Source organism: Phyllobates terribilis, unplaced genomic scaffold (genome assembly GCF_046119375.1).
Source record: "Phyllobates terribilis strain yellow unplaced genomic scaffold, ASM4611937v1 Scaffold_5__5_contigs__length_657084704, whole genome shotgun sequence".
Taxonomy (NCBI): Eukaryota; Metazoa; Chordata; class Amphibia; order Anura; family Dendrobatidae; genus Phyllobates; species Phyllobates terribilis.
Genome location: NW_027362765.1, coordinates 497139796 through 497163312, shown reverse-complemented (window position 1 = coordinate 497163312; position 23517 = coordinate 497139796). Strand labels below are relative to the sequence as shown.

The following is a 23517-nucleotide window of genomic DNA, read 5'->3' as shown; positions in this document are numbered from 1 at the left end:
GACCTACAGATCCTTATTAAAATGATTTCTTTACAAATTACATTTATCACCTATTCAAAAGATAAGTGCTGGCTCTCCACCACTGCTTCTGACTTTGTTGATGAGCTGCAGCGGTGACATAACATCTATGGTGCTGCAGCCAATCCATTGAGCCCAGTGATTGGCTCCAGCAATTATTATTGCCGCTATTGTGACGTCACCACTGTAGTCAATCAAAAATAATGTTTCAGAGCCAAAAGGACTAATAGAAGTTAAAAGAGGACAAACTCTATTAAATGGTCTACTGAGCTGACGGGAACTGTACTTAAAGTGTCCATTTCAAGGAGATTTTCATATATGCCACATAGTGCCATCTTTTTGCTGTCAAAATTCGCAAAAAAAACTGTTGAGAAAAAATTGTGTGACTTTTGACGTTTTCACATCAGATTTGGCCAGCCACACCAAAATAAGAGGACCTGTGGAGAAGCAGGTAGGGGCAGGGCTATGCCCACCTGTCAAATTTATGAAAACTGTGTCTTTCACTGGAATAGCATTTCTGGTGAGGAACACAAAGGTGCACTCCACTGAGGAGAGCTATTAAGTAGCATGCGTGTCTTAATGAATTCACTGTATCATACTCTTGTGGGCTCTTCATTAAGACTTTTGTGAGCCACTAGATGTCTACTTTGCTATTGACTCTGAGCTAGAGGATGGAGACTAACTGCTATGATGAGTCCCATGCACTAAACACACAAAAAAAAGGAACCATGCTCTTCTGGCAGCATAAAATAAAGCAGAAGCAGCATGGAGAAAATTACATGGCAACACTGAGCAGCGTAGCGGTGAATCCAGCACTAGGATAAGCTAGCTAGAATCCGCACAATATGTTTTTCTGCTTCATTCTTTTTCTCCCGTCCCTCTCTCTTTAGTATAATAGGGGGTGTAATTGACTCCTCTCTGGTGGTATAACCTCTTATCTTCAGTAAGACAGATTTGAGCTGTTTTTTTTTTGTTGTTGTTTTTTTTTTTTTTTACAGCGAATGACGAGTTCAGGAGGCAGGGGAGAAGTGGCTCATAAGTGGAGAAATAATCAGATTTTTCTGATGACATTTATTACAATGTTTCTTATATTCACTTGTATTACTTTATATATAGCTTATTAACAGTTCAGATTTAAATGAATACTTTTCATATGTAGAAGTTGTGCATCAAAAAGCTAATTGTCCATACAGCAATGAGATGGTGCCATTCAGCAAGTGTGAAAGTACAATAATGAACATCGGTGTCATCGCCTCTCCCTGCAGTGATCGCTTTCAGACAGTAGTTTGTTAACTAGTGCTTAAATTCTTCCTTCTAGTAAATCTGTCATCAAGTCATTAAAGCCCTTTAAGTGCCACAAACTGGCAGAGATAGCACACTGCTCACTAACATCTGTTGTACACTTTATTCTGGCACTTGAAAGACACTTTAATCCAAGTCTCATGAGATGTGCTGAGATCAAATGTATAATCTCAAAACTGACGTATAACAGACATGCTGAATACACAAATGTCTTTTTGAAGATATTTTGGGATTAGGTGTGTGTATGTGTGTGTGTTATATGTACATGTGTGTATATGTATGTGTGTGTTTGCCTGTGTGTATGCGTGTATATACAGTGGGGAAAATAAGTATTTGATACACTGCCGATTTTGCAGGTTTTCCCACCTATATAGTATAGCTCTATCACCTGTTGATTACTACAGATTCAATCTTTCTGAATCCGGTTATTTTAAAGCATAGAAAGATTCACTTAAAACATAACCTTGTCAGGGCGGGAGCACCTGCAGAGGGCATGACAGGGAGGATAGACCTGAACATCTGCCCCGGAGTATCCAGAAGAGTCTGTCCTACATGGCAACCCTCTATGGACCAAATGGGTGAGATTGTCATTTTTTTGCTCTTCTTTATGCATGGTGACACTTTATTATTTGTCCTACTTATTTGTGGTACTTAATGTTAAGGTGACCTCATCTAGTAAGCGGGAATGTCTGCTATATGTTGTTTGAAGTAGGAGTGTCTATACTTTACAATTGGTACCTATAGGTCCTTTTGACCTTGAATGTGGGTCTATGAACCCATTTGTGGACCTAGTAGTATTCCTCTATTAGCATTTAGGATTAAGTCCAGGGTCTGGCATAAATATTGTTTTTAAATGAACGACAAGCAGCTTGGTGAGAAGGCAACAACTGGTGGCACAATTATTAGAAAATGGAAGAAGAACAAGATGACTGTCAACCTTCCTCGGTCTGGGGTACCATACAAGATCTCGCCTCGTGGGGTAAGGATGATTCTGAGAAAGGTCAGGAATCATCCCAGAACTACACCGGAGGACCTGGTCAATGACCTGAAGAGAGCCTGAGACCATATTCTCAAACATTACCATGAGAAACAAACTACGCCGTCGTGGATTAAAATCAGGCAGGGTACGCAAGGTCATACCACTTTGTCCAGCCCATTTTGGGGGTTTTGTGTGAAATTATGTCCAACTTGCCTCTTTTTTTTTTTTTCTTTTGTGTTATTTCAATACACACAAAATGAAATAAACATGTGTATAACAAAACATGTGTAACAGCAATAATTTTCTGGGAGAAATACTTCAATTTCTGGAACAATTTCAAGGGTGTCAACATTTTCAGCCATGACTGTATATATAGAGGCTCCATATCAGATTTCCTATAGCTAATAGTGCAGCATGTTGTACCATTTTTTTCTTGTAATTTGATGGACACTGTGGTAGATTGGCTCAACTGGTTGCACATAGGAGGTACTGTCACGCAGGGTGTGGGAAATACTTAGTGCAACACAGAGGGAAGAGGGAAAGGGAGCCCAGACACTAGGGAAAGGGGGGAGTGGAGACCTCCTAGTCTGGTCTAGTGTCACCCTGTCTCAGCTACTGTCCCTAAATTGGCTCTACACCAATCGCCGCACGCGTGCCTCGCCCTGACTTTCCCTGGCATATGGCTAAGGCTAGGGAAGGGAGGAGATGAGCACTAGTCGATCTCCACTAAACTCTATAGACAACAAGGGTAGACAAACGGGGGGGGGGGTTGCTTAGCTTTAGACTACTCCAGCCAAATGCGCAGACGGCCTCAAGATCCAGAGAGAGGACAAAATACTGCTGTTGCTAAAGCCTTACAAGTGGTAATGAATATCGCCGGCACCTCCCTCTCAGACACACCAGGTATTTATATACTCAGGCCAGAGAGCTAATTAGCCAGAGGGAGGTAGTCGCTGGGTCCTAGAGACAGCCAGCCTCTAAGAAGATGTCTGTAATGCCAAACGTAGAGATCTGCAACCAACTGCAGGGCGACTGTCTGTCACCTCTGACACACCCGTGACAGGTCCACAGGAATACTGTTTCTTTAAAATCTTCTGTGGTTTATTAAGAGCACTGCATAAGGCACAGTATTGTTAGCAAAACAAACACGAACTTCCCCGCCTAACAGGAAAAACAAAACTTAACGTATGGCACAGTCACTGTTGCTACAGGTAACCGCCCGCTTCAGGAACAAAAAACTCAAGGTTTAACTTTCCTTAACATGAACACCACAGCTCCAGAGCTTGTGCCTCCAGGCCCTCCCCACACCAAATGCTCTCAAAGCCTGGGATTTTATCCTGACTTCCTCCCTTTCTACAGGTGTTAGATCATCCTAGCACTAAGATGGCTGATTAACCCCTTTCTATACGTGTGCTGGAACACTTTTTCTATGTTTATATCACTGGAGCTAACAATCTTAGTGTTACACATCTTCTCTCCAGTACTTTACCAGTGACCTTGTCACAACACCCAAACAGAAAATGGACAGACCCAAATATAAAGCAATGGGATCCATCTAGTGCTGATAGTATTTGTCATGTAACAGATGCGACCTTATATGTAAATAAGCCATTTCAGTAAGGTCAGCTGTGTAATGTGTATGGGGGTGTCCTGACACAACCTTGACAGTAAAGTCACACAAGATTGGGCATGCTGTATCTAAACATGCCCGATTCACTCTTTCTGTTGAAGACAAACCACTGCCAGAGGTGTGTGACAGAAACTTTTCCCCATTAATTAACACATGCATACTATGCCAAGGGTGCATACACTACTCACAAAAAGTTAGGGATATTTGGCTTTTGGGTGAAATTTCAGGATGATCCTAAAATGCACTTTAACCTTTTCAGGTGAACGTAATGTGACAGTCTCTAAATTTTTGAATGCACATGTCCAACTTTTCAATGTTTCAGTACTTTTTGCACAACTTGCTGTTCTCGAACAAGGAGCTTAACGGCAAAAATAACAGGTGTTTGATCCATGAATCGGCCAATACATTTCAGGGTTCAATTAGAAGGTCAGTGAAGGCACAGTGAGCTGTCATAAGAGCATACAGATGAATATGTAAGCAGAGCACCAGCTAGAGCGCCCCCCAAAGGCCGCTCCGAAGCATGGGCATATCATTATCTCCAAACTGAAAGTAAAGATTACACAAAAACCACAGGATGGATTTCAACAACCAAGGTATCATTTTAATCAGTGTAATGTCACCCACCTGACAGTGTATGTAGTTTACTGAGCACAATCCTGCTGACAGGTGTGCTTTAAATGCCCTTCTTCCATGATAAAATATCATATAGCATGAATTTCTTACGCTTTCCATAAATTTCGCCCGAAAGCCAAATATCCCTAACTTTTTGTGAGTAGTGTAAGTATGGGGAAGTTGACGGAAGTAGCTGTCAGCCAAAGAAATAATAGGCCAATAGCTTTAAAAGTGTATGGCTGTTACCTAACAGGCCAGGTTTACACTGCAGCGTCCCTTCAGAAAATATCTGGGGAAAGTAAAAGCCTGGAATATATCAGGCCTATATATGAACTGCTCAGAATGAAATACAATTGTAATTTAGGATTAACCACAAGTGAACAAAAATTAAATACAAAAACTAAGGCGAGAACAATCCCGAGCGGCTTGTATGTGACTATCAGGGCTCTATTCACCCGGCGCAGCTCTCCCACCACGGTGTGTGCTGTTGTGCGGCTGCAGCTGTGTACATAAGACTTTTATTTACCATGCTTGTTGTTGGGTATAACAAGCTGCGTAGGTGAGCATCTGTTCCCAGCGGCTTCTTTCTTTTGGTTGATAGTTGAAATGAAACTGCTGAACGTTGAGAACTGGCCCTTCGCTGCTCTCTCCATCCCCTGTAATTAAAGAACATAATTACTACAGAATCTACTTTACAGCAAGTGTCCCCCCATGAATTGTAAGGTGGTGTCACTAGGACAGATCGGAGCATGGAGTATCATTACAAGAAAACTGACATTTTCAAACTGCAGAATTCTGAGGGGTGGAGTAATACATACAGGTGCTACTACTTATACAACAGTAAAAGGATTGTCTCATGTTCATTCTTCGGGAGCGCACCGCTCCTCTGCCTCCTGGTTGCCAGTGCGCTCCTGAAGATTGACAGCTCGGGTCAGCGGCATAGCTGAGCCACTGGTTTTCCTTAGCAGTATCAGAGGAGCACTTGGGAATGGAATGGCTAGCGAGTGTGAGCTCTTTGCTTGGGAAAAGGGTCTTGGCAGAGGTGGCTAGTAATCTAGGCAGCAGATGAAAGTACAAAATTTATTATTTTTTTTAGTAAGAAGTAAATGGTCTAAATTGCAAAGCGCTTAAAAAAAACTATTTCCAAACATGGGACAACTCCTTCAATCTGCATGAGCAGCTTCTGTTAACAACAGGCCTCTTGATTCCAAAGCCGGCCAACTGTCGGTTTAACAAAGCTTTGGAAGATCATTCAGCTGGCAACTACCTCAGCAGCTCTTCCATACACAGCAATGCTACTTTGGCCAACATGTCTGATGACTACTTAGCTCTAGGAGGAGAGATCGGCAGTCCGAAATCGGACATCTCCACCAACCATCAGATATCCAGGGGCCCCAACACAGACTGGCAGGTGAACCTGTTAATACCTGCAGGTTTGGCCCACATTAGTCTAAGGTGTAGGAGAGTGAGCCTGGGTTGGGTCTTGGAGAGGGTAATCCTGCTGTGATCACTAGTGGAAGGGGACAGCTGTGACTACCTGGAAAGCTGGAGGAGGCGCAGTGATTACTAGGAAGAAGGTAAGAGAAAATGAAGAATTCTATTTTTAATACAACACTGTAATAGCTATTATAAGGAGGGGCTCTACTGACCGAGGCAATGTTTATAGGGATGTATTTGGAACGGCATCATATCCACACTTTTTTTGGGGGGGCTTTAATACGACCACATCCGGCTTTATGGACCTGGCCCTAAAGTGTAAGATTGCTGGCCGGTAGCCTTTACTTAGTTGCTGATTTTTTGGTATCTTTTGTCACCATGTAGCACTAATCTGATTCGTGCAAAATGTGTTTTTCACAAAGTAATCGCCTTGCAGAACATGAAAGTGAGCAATGATTCCAATGTAATCTGTATTCAGGAGAATTATAATAAGCAAATTAAGAATTGGAGATTAAATATTAAAAGGTTTTTTCTTCTTTACAAAGAGATTAACAGATTTTAAAACAAAAGAGACAAGGCCATGGGACATAAACCTCATGTAGTAACATTAGTGTAGAGAGCAATGTTTATCTCTCCCACTTCCACTGCTATGTGGGAAAATACAAAAAAAAAAATAAATGTGCAAATTACTTCCTCTCCTTCAAGTCTGGATTCTACAAGGATTGTTGCTGTGAGATAATGTCTCATTCTCTGGTTTGTGAAGACACCAGATGTCATGTCTGTAACGTATCAGTTTGGTCCGGGATCTTTGGATTTGGAAGAGTTTACCACAATCTGGATCCATCACGGGAAAAAACCCCACAAACAATAAAAATCTCAATATAAATTCATCAGCAGATCATAGGAAGAGAATGAAGAGTTGAATTTTCAGGTCATATCCCTTACACACATTTTGATGCATTTTTTGCCCGCATGGAAAACTGCAGCGAACATTTTTTGATTAATTCATCTCAATGGATAAAAACCGCAGCAAAAACATTGAAAGGATTGACATGCTGCGCTTTTAAGAAAAATGCATCACAGTTTGGGGGAAAAAAAAAAAACACGTTAAAGATTTTAGAAATCTCATTTCTTTCTGCTTCAAAAAAATGCTTTTCTGCACTGCAAAAAACATTGTGTGAATAAGCCCTTATTAAATTATTGATGTGAAATATATTATGACAAGCTCCATTTTGCACCTTCACCATGCTCTTGTGTGCCATCTTGGTACTAGAGGACATTGGCTGGTCATTCTAATTGATGAAGCTTCAGGAATCAATGCTTCAGAGACTTGGTCACATACAGAAGATCCTTGGTGTATGTTTGTTTGTGTCATTAACTCCTTCGCAACCCTGGGATTTTGCGTTTTTTGCTCCCCTTGTTCCCAGAGCCATAGCGTTTTTATTTTTTGGTCAATATGGCCGTGTGAGGGCTTATTTTTTGCGGGACGAGTTGTACTTTTGAACGACATTACTGGTTTTACCATATCGTGTACGGGAACACGAGAAAAAAATTCAAAGTGCGGTGAAATTGCAAAAAAAGTGCAATACTACAGGTTTTTGGTTTTTTTTTACCACATTCACTGAATGCCAAAACTGACCTGCCATTATTATTCTCCAGGTCATTACGAGTTCGTAGACACCAAACATGTATAGGTTCTTTTTTATTTAAGTGGTGAAAAAAAATTCCAAAGTTCGCTAAAATAAAAAAAAAAGGTTCAATTTTCCAAGACCTGTAGCGTCTCCATTTTTCGGGATCTGTGGCCGGGTGAGGGCTTATTTTTTGCGCGCCGAGCTGAAGTTTTTATTTATACCATTTTGGGGTAGATCTGATGTTTTGATCACCCATTCTTGCAAAGTTGCGACGACCAAAAAAACATAATTCTGACGTTTAGAAATTTTTTCTCATTACGCATTTACCGATCAGATTAAAAAAAAATTTTATATTGATAGATCGGGCGATTCTGAACGCGGCGATACCAAATATGTGTACATGGGTTTTTGTTTTTTTTTTAATTATTTTATTTTGAATGGGGCGAAGGGGGGGTGATTTAAACTTTTATATTCTTTTAAATATTTAAATTTATTTATTTATTTATTTATTTTTTTTTTTTTTACAGTTTTTGCTTGCTTCTATAGTCTCCATAGGAGACTAGAAGCAGCACTTGTCTGATCGCCTCTGCTACATAGAAGTGATCAGCAGATCACCTCTATGTAGCAGAAATGCTCCTGTGCTATGAGTGCCGACCACTAGGTGGCGCTCATAGCAATCAGCTCATGACAACCACTGGGGTCTGCTGCAAACCCAGGGTTGTCATGCCCATGCATCGGTGACCCGCGATCACGCGACGGGGTCACCGATGGGCGGGGTAAGTGACGCGCTTCCGGCGCGGCGATGTTAAATGCCGCTGTCAGAGTTTGACAGCGGCATTTAACATGTTAACACCCGCGAGTGGATCGCGATTCCACCCGCGGCTGTTGCGGGCACATGTCAGCTGTAATAATCAGCTGACATGTGCCCGGTTCAGTGCGGGCTCAGCGCCGGAGCCCTCACTGAACCGGGGGATTACAGCCTGTGCGTACTAATACGTCCCAGGCTGTAAGGCCACGGCCCCACTATCAGTATTTGGTCAGTATTTTTTCTCAGGAGTGGGAGCCAAAAGCAGGAGTGGGTGATAAATGCAGAATTGGTGACTTGTTTCTATTATACCTTTTCCCTGATTGTTCCTCACCTGGTTTTGGCTCCCACTCCTGAGAAAAAATACTGACCGAATACTGATAGTGGCCTTAGAAAGGGAGTAGACATTGTCCTATAGTTCCTTCTGATAAGGAGGACTCCTGCGGTGACTGGTACCTTGCTTCATCAGCTCCACCTAGTCCTCTAGTGATCATCTCCTGCTGATAAAACACTGAGATTGCATTAAAACAGCAAAAAGCTGAGCAAGTGACACATCCTTGGAATCAGGGTCTCTGCCCCTACATTATGTTGCTCTCTTAAATAGCAAAAACCTGCCCCAGTTATGTATAAAAAGCTGCAACCAAGTAGGTAGCAAATGTTTGGAGTTGAAGTAATTCACTAGTCTTATAAATTTAATGTGTTCGAATTGGCAAAGATAGCGTCACTGCAGTCTTGTTTGATGAACTTTCTCCAAAAACATCAGCTACTCAACTATTTTAGTTGGACCCTTCAGTTGATCGTTGTGGTGGACACAATTTCTTAAAGGGGTTGTTCGATCTTACGCTACAAGTCTGCAGTCACTTCTTGTGATTGTAGACTTGTGAATCCTCACATTGCGCACACTGCGCGGATTCTTCGGTACCAGCAGTCCTGTGACCGCAAGTATACGATATACATAATGCTGGCCACATTCTGTATGACACGCAAAAAAATATAGATCATTCACTCATTTGCCAATGACCTTCTTTAACAAACAAAAATGTTAGGCGGTACGCTACTACACAAGGACGAAGTCGGTACTCCATTGGAGGGTTTCCTTAGTTAAAAAGCAGAATATAACACCAGTGCTCAATTCATAAAATTTCGGACAAGGTTCTTAAATAAAAGACAAAAAATAATAAAAAAAAGTTTCTGTTTTTCTTGGATTTTTAGAGTTTTATTAACAGATGGCTTATGTCTATGTGTTATAGTAAGAGTCAAAACTAGTTAAAAAAAAAATAATACATTAGTTGCATTAAAACCCAACACCCGTTGTGAGAAATCTATTTTTCCTGAACACCGCAGATTCCTGCATGCCTTAACAATAAGGGAGTGGGCCTTTTATTTGCCAGAGTTTCTCCAGCTGTATGGCACATTGTGGTGAAGGTGGCGTGCCGTATCGCCTGCCGAGTCGTGAAGAACGTGGAGGGCAACACAAAAGCTGCCGGCTGCACATGTTACAGAGGAAGAAAAGTAATCATGTAGCAATTCCAGGAACACGTCTCCATACATTACAGAGGAGGCTAAGAAACTCATACTGAGCAAATCTGCATTGAAAGATTAGATTGCGAAGCATTGATAAAGGCAAACAGCGCGGTTTCACTTCAGCCCAGCAGGTGACGCTGTGCTCATATAATGCAGCGCTACCTGGTAATGCAGCACAAGGAAACCTGGGATTCTGAGAATACTCAATAGTCATTCACAAAAGGCTCTGCTTGTTAAAGAGAAATCTCACATTTCCCATGTGATTTGTTATATGGGCACATTGGTGCGCAACGCATAGAAACGGATGGTGCAAAACGCCACATTTGCAGAACCCTTCCACAACGCCACATTTGCAGAACCCTTCCACACCAAAAACGCCTCTCCTATGTATGCCGGTGGGTGCTTAAATAGCTATACCATCAAATATATCACCTTTGCACAAGATGACTGTTAAAGAGCCCAATTGCTCATGTCCCACCAATCATGAGAATCTGTTGGCACAAATTAATTTTCATTCAAAATGTCTATTTAATGGTATAATCTAATCTATTTTCTAATATACTTTAAAAATTCTTCTATCTTCCTTCTAAATGCTTTATTTTGGGTTTTCTTTTGTAATACTTCCTTTTTGCTAACGCTTTGTTTGAGAATCCCAGTGCATGCTGGGATACTCAAATGAAAAGTCAGTGACGTCCATGTCAGTGGCTGGGCTAGTCCACGCTCTACAGAGCATGTGTCGGTTGTGAATTCCAACGGATGCTCAGTTGATTCTTGTCACTGTGCGATGTGCACTCTCTTGCAGGCTCAGATCAGAAGAAACAATACGACAGGAGAGTGCACTGTCAGTGTGCATTGTAAGACAAATACCCAACTTGCAGAGACCAGCGCCGCCTGCCGCCGCAAGTGAGATCACTAGTGGGTACGGCGCTGGTCTCTGCACACTTGGTAATCCTCTTACAAAGCACACTGACAAAGCACTCTTCCGTCTGCTTTTTTCTTCTGATCTAAGCCTACAAGAGAGTGCACTGTCATTGTACACATTGTAAGTTCACTGATGACGCTTCGTTTCAGGGAGGGGGGCAGTGGCAGTGACCACAGCCTCTGGACCCTGATGAGAGTTCAGGTATCCCAGCATGCACTGGCGTTCTCAAACAAAGCGTCATCATAAAATAAAGCACTTAGATACTGTAGTTAGCGAAGGATACAGAATTTTAAACTAAACTATATTAGAAAACAGATTAGATTATGCCATTAAATAGATAGAGATTTAGAATTAAATTAATTTGTGTTTCGGGCGGTCCCTTTAACTCATTGATGCGCCCAGGGCCTAAGTAATGACACAAGCCTGTTGCCTCCTGCCAGCAAATTTTCTGCAAAAAGTATGATAGCTAAATTGTAGACTAGAAGATGTATGACTATTAAGGGTTAGATTTGGAGCCAAGATTTTAAGAACTCATCAATTCTAGCTCAACACGAACACATCATACATACAAGCGTATTACAGCTTTGTACAAACTGAGTTCTTTGGCACTGTAATATGCCACCCATTAAGCTCTATAGGGCCCTACTATTCCTCCGTATGTCTCCAATATCCTATACTTCATGCAAATCTGACCGAAAAAAATAAATGCTAGCTATAAATGCTTTGTTGGACGCTGTATTACCGAGCTATTCCAACAGTAGTAGAGTGCCACATGTGGCACCATATGGCGGTGTATGAAGGCAGACAGGACTAGTTGTGCCTTTCTACATGCAGCTCTGCCATGTTCATTAGTGTTTACTTTCTAACAACCCAATTTTATTGTCCATATATTCAAATTATACAAAAAAAAATCTGCAATATACTGAATATTTCCAGTATAGCCTCTGAAGGAATGACATGAGTTTTTATGGGTATGTCCGGTAGTAACGCTTTGCCTGGATAGTTTGCTTTTCCAACATTGCAGTCCTACATGTTCATGTTATGGCGATGAGCTAACACTATTAATCAAGTAGTGACTGCGGGAGAATTCCATCACCGCTGCTCCTAGCAACTCACCAGAACTTTCCTGCTCCACTCGGTGGGCACAAAGACCGAAAGAAAACACGTACAATTTTTACCTTCACAGTGTGTGCGAGCCACTGATCAAAGTATGAGAAAGTCACAATCTAAGTGATTTTAAGGTCAATTAATGCAAAAATGGTCTTAAAAACCTTCAAAAGCATACCTTTGGCCTATTTCAGGCTTGGACATGTGCAATGTGTGACATAGGGTTAAAAAATGACGTATACAGCTTACATCTACAGCATGTTTCGTTGATCAGAAGTCTGCACCACTCCCAAATACAATCGGAAAAACCCTTTAAATTGTATGTAAATAAAAGTGATGAGATAATTGTAAGATAAGGGGTCATGCAACGCGATTTTAAATTCCTATTCGAAAGAAATAATCAAATTCAACAGGTCTTAAAAAAAAAGAGAACAGATTTTTTTTTTTTTTGTGCTGAATGTTATTTTAAGTAGTGTCATTCTTTTCAGATATTTTCTATATCACAATTGCTTGAAGTCAATCAAAAGGGACCTTTGCGGTCAACAAGTCTGTCGTAGTCTAATGGAAACCGCTCCTTCACATAGGAGCAGAACAAGAACTCTAGTGCCACCTATCTTAAAGGGAACCTGACATGTCTGATAACATTATTAACCTGCAGAATTAAGGTTAATCTGCAGGTTGAGGGTACGTGCACACAATCCAGAGCCGCTGCGTTATGCAGCGTCAAACCCGAAGCGGTCAGGTGTTCCGGCATAGTGGATGGGATTTGTAGAAATCCCATGTCCACTATGCGTCTCCGTGCACCTGCGGCACCTCTTTCCAGACGGTAGCATTTCAATTTCTCTTACAGGTCCGCATGCAGGCTTTCCCCATAGACCTAACCTCTGAGGAAAGTCTGCAAATGAAAAAAAAAAATTGCGCCACTAATTTGCGTACAGAGCGGAAGCCGCCGCCGACTATTCCGCAGCGTTGGGGATGCAGGCTGGTACGCATCAAGGCACATACCCTAATAGTGTTTTAAAGGTGCCCAGCTGTTGTACTGAAAGTGTGGCACCTGGGAGAAAATGAACTTTATTTTTCCCGGGAGCCTCCGGCTTTCAGTCATGCAGCCGTGCCAGGGGCAATTACAGTCACTGCTCACAGCACTGAGAGCATCAGTGCACAGCTGGCTGTCAGTCAGTCAGTGCCGGGGTGTGCTTACAGCCGCCGCTCTCAGTGCTATGAGCGGTGACTGTAATTGCTCCGGGCACGGGTGCATGACTGAAAGCCGGCGGCTCCCGGGAAAAATAAAGTTCATTTTCTCCCATGTGCCACAGTTTCAGTATAGTGGCCGGGCACTTTCATAACACAATTACCGCAGATTAACGTTATATCTGAAGATTAATAGCATTGTCGGACCTTTAAAGTGTCTTGCTTAATTACGTGGGATATCAACTTCTCCAAAAAGAAAAGACCTCAATTTGCAAACAGCTGTTTCAAAGTTCTTGCACCTCATTAGTGCAAAGTAGTAGAACAGCAGCCATTCAATGGATGGTTTATGGGGATAAAGCTTCTCCTTCAGGAGACTACCAAACTAGGGTAGAGACTTGTAGGAGATGCAATGTTCGCCGGGAAATATAATGTGCAAATAACTCCCAGTTATGTGATGGAAACATTGCAGTTGCACTACACCTGATAAGCACCATCAATGCAACCGAAGCTGCTCCAACATAGAGCGAGGCGCAGTTTTTAAACATTACGCAGTGTAATGCAAATTAATTTGTCATGCTAGTGTGCAAAACTGCTACTTAGCTACACAATTGAGCAGTCATTGTAGACTGTCAAGGTTTTTGCCATCTAATCTCAGAGCAACTTAATGTAAAGACAGAGTCTCTGATTGCAGCGATGTGTCACTTACTGGGCTGCTTACTGCAGTTTCTATAAAATCTGTGTTTTATCAGAACATTATGAATCACCAGAGGACTAGTAAACCTGCTGCCATGTAGTCCTCCATATTCATGAGCTCTGTATAACCCCGCCCCCACTGATTGGCAGCTTTCTGTGTACACTGTGCATAGGCAGAAAGCTGCCAATCAGTGGTGTGTGGGGTTATACAGAGCTCAGCATTCAGAGAACTGATAGATCTGCAGCAGAGATAAAATGAATTTTAGCAAAACTGCAGCAAACAGCCCAGCAAGTGACACATCACTGGAATCAGGGTCTCTGCCCGTACATCATGCTGCTCTAAGATGAGACAGCAAAAAAATTGCTGACCGATTCTCTTTAACAATGAAAACTATTTTCTGCAGTTCCTTTAAAAACAGACCCAATCTTCTTGTTGATGTAACATGGAAACCTAGCCTCATAGTACAGATATCGGAGCGGTCTTATAGCAAGCTGTACGTACACCTGATGAGATTTTTTATCTTTTTGTCCCCTAAAGGAACAAAAAGAAACGGATATAGAAAAATATATTGGAGCAAAGCAGAACTTTTCACGAACAAAAAAATAAAATGTTTGGGTATCTGAGCAGGGAACACGCGGAGACATAACTGTGACCAGACATCATAGTAACCTTGTCCCTCGCCAACATTTCAGCATGTAACATACATGTCTGTCATATTGGCGCCAGCCGCCAACTCATGCTGCCCCGGTCATTTGTTATATTAGCATGGCTGATTGCTCCCCTCTGAATATTCTACAGACAAAAGCCAAAAAAACACCTTTTAACCAGAAATGTTAACATACCTTTGTGATCCAGTGAAAGAGAAATCATACTTGTATCCCATGTTGTGCTGATAAGGTTGCAAATGCCCGGGGTGGGGAGAGGTGGTACTGTAAAAGGTATGGTCCCTGGTCCGGAGTCCACATCACTACTCCGGCAGCTGGACAAGGACCAGGGTTCTGAAAATTTCCTTGGACGGCACTCATGGCACCGCAGAGGCCCAGTAATCAAAAGTGGAGCCCAAAATGCCGGCTGAGGAAGTTCAAGGGATCATGGTCAATGGGCTCATGTGGAAAAGTGGCCTTACACAAAATGCCAATGTTGTCCACAGGAACCAGTAAGAGGTCACCCAGCAGAAACTGTCTTTTCTTTCTGTGAGACAGTTTTGATTTACAAAGCCCAATGTCTGGAACAGCCATGGTCACAAGTCTTCCTCCAGACACTGGTAAAGAAGCTCAGACAAAAAGGACCACCATTCCCAATATGTGAGGGTAACCATAACAGACATTCTGCCATATCATATGGAATTATCCTACAAGTGATTTGCCTTCTATACACAATATGGAGAAAAGTAATGTAGCTCCTATACATTCCACCTAGAGGAGCTTTTCTGATCTCCCATTCTAGAACCTATGGGCATTATCATGGAGATGGTCCCTTTGCAGCTATAACAGCTTCAGCTCTTCTGTAAAGACTTTTTACAAGATTTTGGAGGTGTCTGTGAGAGTGTTTGTCCGTTCATCAAGAAGATCATTTGTGATTGTGGTCAAACTTGGATGTTGGAGGAGAGGCCGGGCTCCCAATCTCTCTTCTAGTTCATCCCGAAGGTGATTGATTAGATCTGGCCGGTTATGTACTTCCCCACCAAACCAATTCTGTATGGACCTTATGCACAGTTATAGGGAATAGAACAGCGCATTGCCCAAACTGGGAGAATACAATTGTCCAAAATGCATGGCTGTGGAGTCGGTAAGCCAAACCTCCGACTCAGACTCCTCAATTTCCATGACACCGACTCCAACTCCCTCATACATGGCTCATGCTTAAGTGATAAATTTACTGTAGCCCAGCTTCATCTCAGCTAAAAGTCTAGACCCTTAGATCAGGAATAGGACATTTCATAACTTTCCCAAATTCTTATGAAAAAATATTCCCCATAAACGGTATTGAACTACTGTACCCAATTTATTATACACTGTTCAAAAAAAATAAAGGGAACACTCAAATAACACATCCTAGATCTGAATGAATGAAATATTCTCATTGAATACTTTGTTCTGTACAAAGTTGAATGTGCTGACAACAAAACCACACAAAAATCATCAATGGAAATCAAATTTATTAACCAATGGAGGCCTGGAATTGGAGTCACCCCCAAAATTAAAGTGGAAAAACACACTACAGGCTGATCCATCTTTGATGTAATGTCCTTAAAACAAGTCAAAATGAGGCTCAGTATTGTGTGTGGCCTCCACGTGCCTGTATGGCCTCCCTACAATGCCTGGGCATGCTCCTGATGAGGTTGCGGATGGTCTCCTGTGGGATCTCCTCCCAGACCTGGACTAAAGCAACCGCCAACTCCTGGACAGTCTGTGGTGCAACGTGACGTTAGTGGTTAGAGCGAGACATGATGTCCCAGATGTACTCAATCGGATTCAGGTCTGGGGAACGGGCGGGCCAGTCCATAGCTTCAATGCCTTCATCTTGCAGGAACTGCTGACACACTCCAGCCACATGAGGTCTGGCATTGTCCTGCATTAGGAGGAACCCAGGGCCAACCGCACCAGCATATGGTCTCACAAGGGGTCTGAGGATCTCATCTCGGTACCTAATGGCAGTCAGGCTACCTCTGGCGAGCACATGGAGGACTGTGCGGCCCTCCAAAGAAACGCCACCCCACACCATTACTGACCCACTGCCAAACCGGTCATGCTGAAGGATGTTGCAGGCCGCAGATCGCTCTCCACGGCGTCTCCAGACTCTGTCACATGTGCTCAGTGTGAACCTGCTTTCATCTGTGAAGAGCACAGGGCGTCAGTGGCGACTTTGCCAATCCTGGTGTTCTGTGGCAAATGCCAAGCGTCTGGCATGGTGTTGGACTGTGAGCACAACCCCCATCTGTGAACGTCGGGCCCTCATACCACCCTCATGGAGTCAGTTTCTAACAGTTTGTGCAGACACACGCACATTTGTGGCCTGCTGGAGGTCATTTTGCAGGGCTCTGGCAGTGCTCCTCCTGTTCCTCCTTGCACAAAAGCGGAGGTAGCGGTCCTGCTGCTGGGTTGTTGCCCTCCTACAGCCCCCTCCACGTCTTCTGGTGTACTGGCCTGTCTCCTGGTAGCGCCTCCAGCCTCTGGACACTACGCTGACAGACACAGCAAACCTTCTTGCCACAGCTCGCATTGATGTGCCATCCTGGATGAGCTGCACTATCTGAGCAACTTCCCTGGGTTGTAGAGTCCGTCTCATGCTACCACGAGTGAAAGCACAATCCGCATTCAAAAGTGACCAAAACATCAGCCAGAAAGCATTGGTACTGAGATGTGATCTGTGGTCCCCACCTGCAGAACCACTCCTTTATTGAAGGTGTCTTGATAATTGCCAATAATTTCCATCTATTGTCTATTCCATTCGCACAACAGCATGTGAAATTGATTGTCAATCAGTGTTCCTTCCTAAGTGGACAGTTTCATTTCACAGAAGTTTGATTTACTTGGAGTTATATTCTGTTGTTTAAGTGTTCTCTTTATTTTTTTGAGCAGTGTATATTTTAGGAGTTGGAGTTGGTCCATTTTATACTGACTCCATGACTCCAACTCCACAGCCCTGCCATCAATTGGCCAAGGAATCCCCCCCCCCCCCCCAAAAAAAAAAAATTCTTAAAAAAATCGCCCCATAGCATTATCCAACTAACTGTATAGTTAGCACAGTGCAGTCAGACATGTAACATTCTTCACCAAACCCAGATTCATCCATTAGACCTGGAGACATAGAAGTGTGATCCATCACTCCACAGAAAAGGTTTCCACTGCTCCAGAGTCAGTGGTGGCGGCCACCACACCATCTGACTTTTGGCATGGTGTTTGGTGATGTAAGGATTGCTTGCAGCTGCTCAACCATGAAAACCCATGTTATGAAGCTCCTGGTGCACGGTTTTTGTGCAGATGTTCCTACCAGATGAGGTTTGGTCTCTGCAGTTATGGAGTCAGCAGAATGTTGATGACACCACTCTGTAATGTTACGTGGTCTCCACTTTGTGGCAGAGATGATGCGGCTCCTTCCACTTCTCAATAATATCACAGTTGATGGTGGAATATTCAGGAGGGAAGAAATGTCATGAAAGGCCTTGTCACATTGCTGATGTCCTATTACAGGACCGCGCTGGGATCAGTGATGTCTGTAGAACCATCTGCTCTATCACTATTGTTAGTAAAGACAGACGGCACGGCGAGGGGCTGAATGACCTGAAGTCAATGATTATATGGACAAAAGTACGGGAACACACGTTTTAGCGAAGTCAAATGAATATACTATCCAGAAAAATATCAGTGTGATCAGACACATCTCTCCAAGGAAACTGCTCGTACAGCAAATAAATTGTTCCACAATTTCAAGGCTTCATTTAGTGCTTGGAAAAGCTAAAAAAGGAGAAAACGTTATACCAAGTCCATATGATAAGAGAAAACCGTAAAATCAAAGAGCATCTCCTATGAAATGATCCCATACACTGATCCGCAGCTCATATCTACCATAGGAAACATATAGGCCCCGACTCATCAAGATCTTAATGAAGCATCTGCCAACTGGTGTGCGCCTCCATGCTCCTCGCCACAAATCTTACTCCAGTCAGGGACTAGAGTAAGATTTCTGGAGTAAGGAACAGCTCAGTTCAATATGACAAGTTGTGGCATGAAAATTGTAAAAAGTTGCAACATTTTTGCACAACTTTGAGTTCTATAAAAATTATGCGACTTTTCAAAGCGATTTACACCACAATTCTGGTAAAACACTGATAGCACTGAAACTACAGGACATAGCCTAATAAGCAACACATCACTGAAATCAGTGTCTCAGCCCCAACTCCTGCTGCCCTCAGATTACATTACATACTGACAGATTCCCTTTAATACCATCTTTAGACATGTTTTTACTGCACTGATAGATTTTTCTGTGCACTCAGTTTAAAGAGTTTTTTAATGTCCCAGAGATTTCCTCCTTGCGACTTACGACGAACTGCCACGTTCTCGGCATGTGTTCTCAATAACTAAGCGGCAGCTTGTTGTCTGGGAGGATGTTTTTTTAATAACTTGTTATTTTCATATAAGAGAAAAAAAAAGCAAAGTCTTGTATAATAGAGACGGGAAAAGAGCAATAAAAAGGAAATTAAAGCTGAAGTACCCAAAGGGCGACACCTTAGGCACACATGCTTAGGTGCAGGCACAAATCTAGTTAAAAGAAGTCGGCAGCATATTTACAAATCCTGATTTGTAGGTCGAAAAGTCATAGTGTATTATAATAGCAACAAATTTTATCCACATGAAACAGAAAAAAATCTCCACGAGATAATTCGCTTTGTATTCTTTTACAATTTTCATTTTTTCATCTGTGACAATAATATATCCATGTTTCCCTATTAATTGTTTAAAAAAAAAAAAAAAAAGTTACAAATAAAATAAAGTTTAAAAAACAAATCTCCATGGAAATGGACATGCATCGTGGATTTTAAATCTACAGCGTCCCAATTTGTTTTCTGCAGTTTTCACACTTTGCAATGTATCTGGTGAAATCTGCATCAAAATCAGCATCTAAAGCTTTTACAGGAGAAATACAGCAGAATCGTATGGGAAAAACGCCTGCAACCTCACTGTGTGCTCGTGTCATGAGAGATCGCAGAAGGGATTTCCAGTCTTACTAAAGCATAAAAAGGATATCGTGTTCGAGTTATGCCGCTGACTCTACATAATGCAGGCGAATGGAGACACATTGCGACCCACAAGGTACCGAAACCGCAAAAAGCAAGTTGCAAAAAAAATCCAACAGGTTTTTCGGACTTTGTGACCTGCTTGCTATGGTGTAACCCCATTCATTTGCATTATGCTGCGATGAAGCAGTGGTATATAGCGATCTTCGGCCATGCAACCTGTGACGTAGCCAATATAGTCGTGTAGCTCCAGCCTCAAAGGAAAGGTAATATTTTGCAGTTCAGTGAGTCCAACCACTGGGATCCAAACTGATGCCAAAACCAAGCACAACCACCACTTCATGTTCTCAAGATCGGCATGCATCCCCACAAATCTGCAACTGATCATATACATTTAGATCAGTGATCATTTTTAAAGGGAATCTGTCAGCAGCTTTTTGCTATGTAATTTGACAGCAGCATAATGTAGGGGCAGAGGCCTTGATTCCAGCGATGTGTCACCTGCTCAGCAGCTTGCTGTAGTTTCTTATAATCAGTGTTTTATCAGCAGGAGATTATCATTAGATAACCCTGCCCCCACCACTGATTAGCAGCTTGCTCACAGTGTACACCCGCTGCCAATCAGTGGTGTGGGCGGGGTTATACAGGGCTCAGCATTTGAGTTCTGCTAGATCTGCAGCAGAGAAAACTGATTGTTTCAAAATGACAGCAAGCAGCCCAGTAGGTGATAAATCGCTGGAATCAACATCATGCTGCTGTCAGGTTACATAGCAAAAACCTGCTGACAGATTCTCATTAATGCTGGGAATAAATCTTAAATTGGAACATAATAGAAAGTCATGCACGTTTATAATATACATTTCTGCAAGTAACAATACAATATTCTTATTTACACTCGGAGGGGGCGATCCCTGCTCACACTGCTAGTCTGTATGTGCAGGCAGGATCAGCCTGGAGCCGACGCTAATGCTGTTAATACAGGGCGGTATAAACCTGATACGCTGTATTACACAGTCAGCTGGATTTCCTTTTGGGTATATAGTGCTCCCATATTTCACAACACTGGACAAATAAAAACATTTACACTGGTTCCAATTCCCATATATACTGACTATGAAGGGAAACATAAATGTTTTCAATAACCGCAAACAGATTTTGAAACTTTATATGGGACATTAGAAAATAGCAGCAGTTTTAATTACTGATCAAAGTAAAGATCCACCTCTGCAGCCTCTTTTATATGGTCTCAATGAGCCAAAAATAAGACAAATATGAAAATAACATAATAAATCGATAAGACATGAAATACTGAACCCATTGTTTTGTGCTCTCATCTACTATATACGGTTACGGACACATGTCTCCGCGGTAACATACTACAAACAAACCCGGCAGATTGTGCCCCGCAATAACAGAATGTTATTGAGAAACAGAACAGATGGAAGGGAGAGCAGACTACACTGGGGTTGTTTGTAGTCTGTCACCATGGAGACATGTCTACATTAGAACAATTTTCACTTTTAGGCCACTTTCACACCTTCAGTATTTTACATCAGTATCTGTAAGCCAAAAGCAGGAGTGGAACAATCAGAGGAAAAGTATAATAGAAACACGTCACCACTTCTGTATTTATCACCCACTCCTGGTTTTGGCTTACAAATACTGATGGAAAATACTGACCAAATACTGATCGTGTGAACATGGCTTTATAGCAGAAATCTGTGCAGCGTCAAAACCAGCAGATGAAATGCTCCAGAATGTTCATAAGTGGCAGATTTTGCAGCTAGCTTTGTGGGAGGCAAAAAGTGGATGAAATTTTAACAAATGTGACTCACATGCTGCCGTGAAACCTTCAGTGGAGATGGCCTGCGGCGGAGATATGAAATCTGCTGAAAATTTACATCAAAATACAGGTGACATTTTTTTTTGGAGATTTTAATGCAGATTTGCTACAAATCAGTGGCAAAATCCACAGCAGAAAATTTGTATGTGTGAAAGGGTATTTTTGCATCGTTTTAGTTGCATTTTTCCCCTTTTTTGGGCCATTTTTAATATTACACGCATTCTCTAGGTATAATTTTTAACAGGCATTTTCAGGGTATGTGCACACCGAGTCTTTTTATTGAGTTTTTGGAGCAGAAACTCCCAAGTTTTTGAGGAGGATTTTGGAGAGTTTACGCTCAGTTTCTGCTCCAAAATAACAAAAAGACTGTGCACGTCCCCAGACACAGGCTCCAATATAGAACAGCATGGTACAATGGTCTGGGGAAAAATAACAGCCCAAAAATATTAGAATAAATTATTAAACTATTATTTTGATAAATATTATTTAAACGATAAACTACACATACTATTTATTCAGTCCTTTTTCAAGCCAAAAAGGAACACAAAAAAAAAAAACTTGTGTGAAGGAAACTCAGTAACAATTATATATATTTCTAATATTTCATAAGACATAAGATGCAGGTAATGGACAGAGGTTCTCAACGCTGGAGATAAAGTAACAGATGACGGGGCAGGGAATCTTCTTGTGGACATTATTGGAACACTGGAACCAGGCTAAATGGCTGATAGCAGAGAGCAATATATATATATATTATATACACACATACATACACACACTACCAGATCAGCAGTACTCTGCTCCCTGCTCTCATCCCTCTGTATACAGGCTGGACCCCAGGATCGCTGCTGACAATCACTTTAGCAGTTGCAGTGCTCGGTGTTGTCAGTCTCCAGCTTTCCCAGGGGCAGATCAGGGCACACAGCACAGGGGGGTCTGCACTTTTAGGTGGTGGGTTTAGGGGCTGCTATGGGGCCGGACTGGACCCCGATGATAGTTACCCCAGCAGTGGCTGCGCTGGCCGCGCACAGGATGGGGGGCAGCTTGTCCCTAGGCTTCTCCTCCGGGGGTCCCAGCTGCTCCTCTTCCATCTGGCTCTCCACAGATCCGGCAGACAGTGAGCTCTGCAGAGACATCCTCATCGCCGCAGACCTCATGCACAGGAGCGGACACTCCAGGAGCCGGGTGCAGAAGGAGGAGCCCTCCTGGTGGCCGCTCCTGCAGCAGACATGTCAGCAGCACGGGCTAGCAGCAGGTGGCCAGCGGCTCCCCCGTGGGGCACATCCAGCGCGCTCTGCCTCTTGCTCGGAGTTGCCCATGAAAGGAACTCTGCTCTCACTACACTGGATGCTGAGCGCAGCCAGCGAGAGCTCCTCAGTGACGTCATGGGCACTTGGAGAGTCACATGACCACATGGGCGGAGTCAGCGCTGCTGTTGTCGTTCCATGTGTTTAGGTGACGGGAGGCACTACAGCTCCCAGGATGACATGTCACTGAGGCTGTGAGAGCCTGCTGGGAGTTATAGTGCTAGAACTACAGAAAAACTGTGTAGGTCTACATTGTGATTGCAAATTAACTGGTAGCTCTGATATTGCATGTAATAGGGTGTAAAGTCTGTGTAACAGCTGAGTGTGCATGCTTGTGTAGCAGAGCTGAATGTGCAGACTTGCGTGCAGAGCTGAGTGTGTGTGCAGAGCTGAGTGTGCGTAACAGCTGAGTGTGTGTGCAGGGCTGAGTGTGTTTTGCATAGCTGAGTGTGTTTTGCAAAGCTGAGTGTGTGTGCAGGGCTGAGTGTGTTTTGCATAGCTGAGTGTGTTTTGCATAGCTGAGTGTGTGTGCAGGGCTGAGTGTGTTTTGCATAGCTGAGTGTGTGTGCAGGGCTGAGTGTGTTTTGCATAGTTGAGTGTGTGTGCAGGACTGAGTGTGTGTGCAGAGCTGAGTGTGTGTGCAGGGCTGAGTGTGTTTTGCATAGTTGAGTGTGTGTGCAGGGCTGAGTGTGTGTGCAGGGTTGAGTGTGTTTTGCATAGCTGAGTGTGTGTGCAGGGCTGAGTGTGTTTTGCATAGCTGAGTGTGTGTGCAGGG

The 23517-nt window shown here is 42.8% G+C and overlaps 1 protein-coding gene across 1 annotated transcript in view; it reads right to left on the bottom strand.

Annotated features, from left to right (window-relative positions):
* HECTD2 (HECT domain E3 ubiquitin protein ligase 2) overlaps positions 1–22840 on the bottom strand; it is a 128057-nt gene extending 105217 nt beyond the window's left edge. The window contains exons 1-2 of the mRNA XM_073685557.1: positions 22437–22840; positions 5068–5197 (exon numbers count right to left, since the gene is read on the bottom strand). Coding sequence (XP_073541658.1) covers positions 5068–5197; positions 22437–22592 — 286 coding nt within the window. The 5' untranslated portion in view covers positions 22593–22840. The remainder of the gene's footprint in view (positions 1–5067; positions 5198–22436) is intronic.
* Between the last annotated feature and the right edge of the window lie 677 nt (positions 22841–23517).